The sequence below is a fragment of the Helobdella robusta genome (genome assembly GCF_000326865.2).
Source record: "Helobdella robusta unplaced genomic scaffold HELROscaffold_54, whole genome shotgun sequence".
NCBI classification, from domain to species: domain Eukaryota; kingdom Metazoa; phylum Annelida; class Clitellata; order Rhynchobdellida; family Glossiphoniidae; genus Helobdella; species Helobdella robusta.
The window spans coordinates 727,307-736,376 of NW_008705287.1; the positions used below are offsets into that span (position 1 = coordinate 727,307).

Here is a 9,070-nt window from a genome sequence, read left to right on the forward strand (position 1 = left end):
TTGTGGGTGTCGAGTTGATGTTGCCTCTGTTGGTAACAATAATAATAATTTTTAAAATGCATTAGCAATGTTGCAGTTCATTTTTCAATTAAATTAATGTGATAATGTTGATGTTGAAAAAAAATTTTGTTTAAAACGTAAATTTTGCTGTTGTTGATGTTGTTTGGTTGTTGATGGATAATTTGTGATTAACTCATTAGTGTTAAAAATAGCATAATGACATTAATGTTGATGTCATGAGGGTAACATTGATGGGTTTGTACTAACTCTAGAATGATGATGTTAATGTTGAATTTAATACAACAACGATGAAATGATGTTGAAGTGTCGGTGTTAATTTTGATGGTAATTCATCTGATCTGTTGATGCTAATGTTTCTATTCATTAGCGTCCCGTTCTTCACTGGCTATTTCATTTATTCAATTATTTATTCATTCATTCATTCACTTACTCAATTACTCGCTCACTCATTTAGTTGCTCACTCGCTCACTCGCTCACTCACTCACTCACTCACTCACTCACTCACTCACTCACTCACTCACTCACTCACTCACTCACTCACTCACTCACTCACTCACTCACTCACTCACTCACTCACTCACTCACTCACTCACTCTCACTCACTCACTCACTCTCACTCACTCACTCTCCCTCACTCACTCACTCACTCTCACTCACTCACTCTCCCTCACTCACTCACTCACTCACTACTCACTCACTCACTCGCTCACTCACTCGCTCACTCACTTGAAGAAATGAAGCAGCGATAGGCACTTAACTGTCAGTTTCATGTTGATACGTAGTAGCTGTAAAACATAACCGAGAGTGAATGCCATGCAAATACGCTAACTAATAAACCCATTGCAAATGAATGTCCCAGATACTAATCAACATTTCCCATGTGTATCTCCTTTCACTCTGTTAACTATTTTTTTCACTTTGTAATGCTGTCTTGTATGTTTCTGTCAGATTCGGATTTTTTGAAAAAAATTTTAAAAGTTTTAAATTAAAACCTCATTCAATATAAACGATTTTCATGCGAAAACCAATCGAGGAGCTTTAGAAGCATCATTATGAACAGTGTTGTTAAGATACTCAGATGTTTGTATTCAAATCCTCTGCGAATACTTAGTAAAAATGCAACATTTAAATAGTATTTGCATAACAGGTACTGGAATTAGTATCTAAACACGGTCTACAAGCGATGCCATACAGTCTTCGTTTGATAAAATTTACACGGTTATTAAAAGAATTTACGTGCTGAATAAACGGATCAGACATCATTTTAGCGTATATGAGCAACAAAGGGCTAAAAGTTAGAGTGAATTAATAAGTAAGTAGATTACGATACGATACGATACGATACGATATTTTATTTGCTTCCAAACAGAGTTAAGAAGACAAGACAGATTGAAGATAAATAGAGCACAGCACGAAGAGATAACAAATGATTGATTAGCAACATTATTGTCAAAGTATATAAATTTGTTAATTACTACAAACTATCCCGAAGTTATTATATGCCGTTATAAATACTGCCTTTTAATTAAATAAATTAATTAATTGATTAAATTAATTAAATACACGTTTTGGAATTCACCGTATACATAATATACTGACTATAGCTATTAGTGCTACAATTTTTATTAATATTTTTATGTCTGAAGTTTCAATTTAAAAGTTTTTTAGTATTAATTTTGTTCTTCAAAAATAAAACCATCAATCAATCAATCAATCAATCAATCAATCAATCAATCAATCAATCAATCAATCAATCAATCAATCAATCAATCAATCAATCAATCAATCAATCAATCAATCAATCAATCAATCAATCAATCAATCAATCAATCAATCAATCAATCAATCAATCAATCAATCAATCAATCAATCAATCAATCAATCAATCAATCAATCAATCAATCAATCAATCAATCAATCAATCAATCAATCAATCAATCAATCAATCAATCAATCAATCAATCAATCAATCAATCAATCAATCAATCAATCAATCAATCAATCAATCAATCAATCAATCAATCAATCAATCAATCAATCAATCAATCAATCAATCAATCAATCAATCAATCAATCAATCAATCAATCAACCAACCAATCAATCAATCAATCAATCAATCAACCAATCAATCAATCAATCAATCAATCAATCAATCAATCATTTAAGAACCAACCAATCAATCAATCAATCAATCAATCAATCAATCAATCAACCAATCAATCAATCAATCAATCAATCAATCAATCAATCAATCAATCAATCAATCAATCAATCAATCAATCATTTAAGAACCAACGTTCTTCCATCCAATCTAACGTAATTTTTGAAAATATGTTTCACTTTCATTCTGTCATGTGCATGCAGCAAAACATCAAGCGAGTGCCAGCACTATTCACTTCGCCACAACCATCCAAATAATGTATCACGTTACTTCTTCAGGTGCTCCTATGGTCAGGAAAGGTTGAATTCGTGTGGATGTAAATAATTAATTGTCACTGTTGACAAAACCTGCAAAATGTCCTTGTTACATATCAATAACAACAGCAGCAACAACAACATCAACAACGACATTTACGACGCACTTCACTGCAGAAACATTAGCAACATATTTAAGATTCACAACATCTGCAACGAAGGAGTCCACAGTGACATCAACAACAACAACATCAAAATTAATAACAACAATTGCAACTACTATATTAGCGACAACGCTAACAATAATAATTGTAACAACAATTTAAAGAACAATATCAGCAACAACATCAACAACAGCAAAAACAACATCAACATAATTAACAACAACAACTCCAGCCCAAAAGACAACAACCTTCCAAATATTGGACATCCGATAAATTGTGAACATTCACAAATCAAAATGAACGAATGTTTGGAAGTTGACAAAACAATCTCGCCACCGCATTCCACCTTGCAAGCACATCAGCACAAACTCACAACATCTTGGTGGAACTATTACCACAACCTTTACATCAGCTGGTACAGGATGACCTTCAACCCAAACATAACTTTCAACACGAACTTTGACCCAGAAGTTTTCAACAAACTGATACCTGTGTCACCGTTGTATTCCAATGGAGTGTCAAGTTTTGACATATATCGAAAGAGTTCCGATGAAAGTCGATGCAACAATTTTTGCGATGACCGGTATAACGAATGCAGTCGGTTCAATTATCGAGTATCAGGTGAGTGCGGCGATGAAATTTGCAAGCTGCGAACTTTTTATAACCACCAATCGAACCGAAGACCAACAACAATGTTCCCACCTAACTTCATTAGCTCCGAAACCTCACAAACTCAATTAGGTAATCTTAATGACAATCACATTCACAACAACAAAAATGATATTAGAGAAACACCGAAAAAAAAGCACAGTCGTTTTTCCAACAAACCAGTCAACTGGATGCTTCCAGATGAAACCGCTACCACCACCACCACCACAACAACAACATCAACAACACCATCAACAAAAACATCAGCAGCAACATCAATAACAACAACATCAATAACAACAACATTACCGTTACCAGCGAGTAACGTAGAGCACAAAGAAACGAATGAAGGAAATGATGAAATGAAACAATGCAAAGAAATGAAGATAAAATCTCATCAAACTCTCCCACTTTTGCCACTCGTATACTTCAAAGATAACCAACCTGTCGCCACCCATCCTCGCGACATCTACCACCAGTGGTCCTTGCCGCTTCACGCCGACGTTCCTCCCTCCCGACATCCTTACATCAGGCCGGCAAATAATTATTACTCTAACGGCTACCTTTTAAAAGAAAATTTTGCAAAAGCGATCGACACTTCAAAATCGGAGTACAACTATTTTCTTCCTACATCATCGTCATCATCATCAGCAGTAGCATTCTTATCGTCCTCTTCATCATTGCTAGCAACGACTTCGCCACTTGTCTCCCAACGACGAGTTCCAGATTGTTCCAACTCACCTCAGCCAGCAAGCAGCCATATGGAGCACTTTGGAAATTCGACATCAAAACATTCACCTCCTCCGAGGTTTCACTGCGATGCTTGCAACAAAAGTTACTCCACCTACAACGGCCTCTCCAAACACAAGGAGTTCCACTGCTCCAGATACGTCAAAAAACAGTTCACATGTCCCCACTGCGAATGCAAATCCTACGCCAGCCTGGGGGCCTTAAAAATGCACATCCGAACACACACGCTGCCCTGCAAGTGCAAGTTATGTGGGAAGGCCTTCTCCCGACCCTGGTTGCTTCAGGGGCATCTGAGAACGCACACGGGGGAGCGACCCTTCGGCTGTCCCCACTGTTGCAGGGCCTTTGCTGACCGCAGCAACTTGAGGGCCCACATGCAGACGCACAGTGATGTTAAGAAGTACAACTGCAACAAGTGCGGCAAAACGTTTTCAAGGATGTCCTTACTGCACAAACACCGAGAAAATAATATCTGCTGATGATGATGATTGCATCATTTGTTTGTTTGCTTTTATTAACTATTTAACTGCTAAATAACATTAATGTTCACGGAATTGTGAACGTCAGTGCCTTATAACAACGAAAATGCTCAGAAAAGCAGTTAATGTCATTTTTAACAACAATTTTTGGGCAGTGTAGCGGAAAAGTGCCTTGCACCGCTTATGCAGTGACCGAATTCGATTGCAAAGAGACTCCCGCCTGTACCATGCAATGTGTGTGAGGCCTTGTTTTACGTGTATTTACAATGCAATGTGTGTGTTTGTTGTTGACAGAGTGTCGGAGTAGTGGGATGAAAAATATCCCATTTCGGCCTCTCAAAAAATTCCCACTCCTTTCAGACTTCTACTCCGACTTGCAAAAATTTTTTCAACTTTTCCATCAAAATTAAAACTAACAAATAAAAAATACTTTAAAAATACTTAAAATGAGTTAATGTAATTGTTTTTCTTAGTAAAATTTTTTTTATTTTATGTTTTAAAACATACTGAAAAAATTATGGATTTTATTCACATTGTTAGCATTTATTTTCAGTATTAATTAAAGATGATTGCATATCGCTAAAGATGCTTATCTTTTAAAAAACACGATCTTGAAGAAATATTTTAGAAAAAAAGAAACTTTTTTTTAATTAATAACATTTTCAGGATGAAAAAATTCAACTCCGACACTCTTCATTGATGCCATTGAAAAAATTATGGAGAGAACTTTTATAAACAATGAAAATGTTGAAAGGAAAAATTTTTATTTTGGTCTTTTTATTGATTTTAATAAATTTAGTTAATTAACTTTACGATTATCATTTTTATTAATAATAATAATATTATCATTATGTTATTATTATTGCTATTATTATGTATGTCAATTGAAATTGTAATAAAAATCTCTAAAAATTAGTTTAAAAAGTTAATAAACCTTCAATGAACAAACAAATGAAATCGTTTCGTGATGCTGTTATTCAATGCTAATGATAAAAATTATGACGACGACGACGATGACGAAGATATAACTTCTTTGGAAAACTTAATACAAAATATCAAAATATAAAAACATATGAAACATAGCACAAACGATATATGAACTATTATATGCAATATGACCTATACAATATAGACAACAACAACAACAACTTACAACAAAGTAAAACAAAAATATCAACAACAACCTACCAACAACTACATACAAACAACAACTTACACCAAGACAAACAAAAACACATCATAAAACAATTGGCACAAAAGGACATGGAAAACTATGCGAAGTTTGTTTCTCTAGAGTAAGAGAGGGATATGATGTATTCAATGCAGGCAGGCATGGGGGAGGCAACTATTATGAGCAGATGAACGTAAGAGTTATGAGATGTTTAGATAGGTAGATGGATCGACGGATAGATGGATGAATGGATGTATCAATGAACCGATATTTCAATGAATGGATGGATGAATTGAAGCCTGGATTGATGAATGGATAGATAAATAGAATTATAGATAAAGGATAAAAGAATAGACAAAATGATGAATGAATTGTTGCCGGTTGATTTAATCAAATTAATTGATATACGAACGGATAGATAGATAGATACATAAATGGATAGATGGATGGATGGATTGATGGATGGATGGATGGATGGATGGATGGATAGATGGATGGATGGATGGATGGATGGAAGGATAAATGAATAAAAAAATAAAGTAGAAAATATAACAACATAACATATGATGGGAACAGGTGATGCTAAAATTTCCTTCCACTTCCCTTCAAACACGTGACCTCATTCAACTCATGAGAACGTGAGAAGATGAGCGTGCTTGATCAAGGAAATAACTATAAATATATATACATACATACATATATACATACATACATAAATACATACATACATACACACACACACACACATACATACATACATACATACATACATACATACATACATACATACATACATACATACATACATACATACATACATACATACATACATACATTTGTATATATGTGTGTGTTCTTTTGACTTTGCCGCTCCCAGCCATCTTTTTATTTATTTGTTTTCATTTGTTACTATTATTGTAATTTATTATTATTCCCACTGATGATAATGATAATAATAACGAAACGAAAAAGGGTATCTGAAGTAGTTGCTTTGATTGTAGTAGTAGTAGTAGCAGTAGTAGTAGTAGTAGTGGTAATAGTAGTAGTAGTAGGAGTAGTAGTAGTAGTAGTTGTTGTTGTTGTAGAAGTAGTACTAATAGTAGTGGTTGTTGTAGTTGGTAGAGTGGTTGTTGTAGTAATAGTAGTAGTTGAAGTAGTAGTGACAATAAGCATAGTAGTTATTTGTTGTAGAAGCAGGAGTAGCAGTAGTAACCAGCGGTGGTAGTAGTATCATAGTAGTAATAGTAGTACAAGTAGTTTTGTGGCTGTTGCTATTTTTATAATAATAATGATAATTATTATTATTATTATAATTGTTATTAATATTATTATTATTGTTGTTGTCATATTAACATAAATAAATATAATGTAATATATTTTTTGATCGACTAACAAGACGAAGATGAAAGGACTTAACAAAACCTCAACCTGAGCGGTGAACACTGCCTTAGTTTCAGACAGACGTTGATTGCATCACAAACCTCACTGACGATTTTGTTTGCAAACTGCCTGACGAAGCAACGCTACCAAATTATTATTGAAAATGCCGGTTGTAAGAACGCGGGTAGCAGGCGAGTTCGACAAATGTTTGCTTCACAATGTGTGTGTGCTGGTGCTTCGACAAAAAAGGTTATGACAAACAAAATTGTATTGTTGAATTGAACATCAACTACAAACAACGACAAAAAAAAATTACTACCACTGCTGCTAATACTACAATTACTACTGCTACTACCACTACAACTACTACTGCTACTACCACTACCACTACTACTACCGCTACCACTACTACTGCTTCTACAACTACTAATAATAATAATACTCCTAATACCACCACCACTACTACTGCTACTACTAATAATGCTACTACTACTACTGCTAATAATAATACCTTTATACAACTATTACTACTACTACTACTACAAAACTAATTAGGATTACTGCCACTACGTGTTGTTATTGTTACTGTCATGCCACCAAAGTTATTTTTAATTCTACTGTTAATACTAGAACTAACTTACAATCATTATGCCTACTTTTATTGGTACTATACAACTAAAACATCAACAACAACAACAAATATTTATGTGCATTTATATATATATATATATATATATATATATATACGTTTAAATTTACATATGTAGTTTATAATGTATTAATATGTTTATAAACATATATTAATATTTATATTATTATAATGAATATCCTTTAAAAAATAACAAATGATTTAAATGATATATAAGATATAGTTATTAATGATGAGGATAATAATGATGATTATGATGATGATGAAGTAGATAGATGGTTAAGAATTTGTTTTTTTAAGAATTAGTTAAGAATTTAAAAATTGGGTAAGATTTTGATGATAACGACGAAAAAATGAAGATGATGAAGACGATGATGAGGATGAGGAAGAAGATACTGAGGAAAAAGAGGAAGAGGAAGATGGTGAAGAAGAAGATGAAGAATAGTAGGAAAATGATAATAGAGAGATGATGAGGACGATGAGGTCGAGGGTGATGAAAAAGAAGAATTGGAAAATGATAATAGAGAAAATGATGGAGAAGATTAAGAAGAAGATGAGGAAGAAGATGATGATGAATAGTAGAAAAATGATTATAGAGAAGATGATGGAAAAGATAATGAAGAAGATGATGAGGACGATGAGGTCGAGGGTGATGAAGAAGAAGAGTTGGGAAATGATAATAGAGAAGATGATGGAGAAGATTCAATCAATTCAATCAATCAATCAATTAGCTTATAAAGCGCTATTTCCGCGATGTTCAACAGCGCTCCTCAATGAATTTTGAAAACAGATGGGTCTTGAGATCCGCTCTGAACTTCGCAAGTGATGGAGAAATAGTTAGAGAAGTAGGTAGAGAGTTCCAGAGAAAAGGACCAGAAAAAGCAAAAGCAGATTTGGCAAAAGAGTGTTTAACACGAGTTAAGAAAAAGCGAGAAGAAGAAGACGATCGTAAACCGGGGCGTTTAGGTTCAATTAATATATCTGATAAGTACTTAGGAAATAATTTATATTGAGACTTATACATGAACGTGCAAATTTTAAAAATTATTCTATATTTTATAGGTAGCCAGTGCAAGAGAACAAGATATGGAGATATATGAGAAAAGAAAGGGGCACGAGCAACTAGACGAGCAGCAGAGTTAAAAGCTTTACTTAAAGGATAGAGTATAGAGTCAGGAAGACCATAGTAGAGCGAGTTACAATAATCAATCCTAGATAAGACTAACGAAGTAACAAGAAGGAGAAGAGTAGGATCATCAAGAAAAGGCAAAAGTTTTTTTATTCTACGTAGATGAAAGTAAGAGCTTCTAGCAACACTATTAATCTGAGAAGAGAGAGACATAGTAGAATCAAAGATAAAACCTAGACTACGAAACTTATGAGAGACATCA

The 9,070-nt window shown here is 33.8% G+C and overlaps 2 protein-coding genes across 2 annotated transcripts in view; both read left to right on the forward strand.

The window, feature by feature from the left end:
- Positions 1–4,118: 4,118 nt before the first annotated feature.
- HELRODRAFT_185985 (hypothetical protein) lies at positions 4,119–5,398 on the forward strand. The gene has a single exon (XM_009028299.1). The coding sequence runs from the start codon at positions 4,207–4,209 to the stop codon at positions 4,477–4,479; it is 273 nt and encodes a 90-aa protein (XP_009026547.1). The 5' UTR covers positions 4,119–4,206; the 3' UTR covers positions 4,480–5,398.
- A 3,054-nt stretch (positions 5,399–8,452) lies between these two features.
- The window catches only part of HELRODRAFT_179462 (hypothetical protein), a gene marked incomplete at both ends in the record, with an annotated part of 2,394 nt that continues 1,776 nt past the window's right edge, over positions 8,453–9,070 (forward strand). The window contains one exon of the mRNA XM_009028300.1: positions 8,453–8,645. Coding sequence (XP_009026548.1) covers positions 8,453–8,645 — 193 coding nt within the window. The remainder of the gene's footprint in view (positions 8,646–9,070) is intronic.

Bases quoted from the DNA above. Each gene is read 5' to 3' on its own strand.
- HELRODRAFT_185985 (XM_009028299.1), top strand. From the start codon at position 4,207: ATGCACATCCGAACACACACGCTGCCCTGCAAGTGCAAGTTATGTGGG.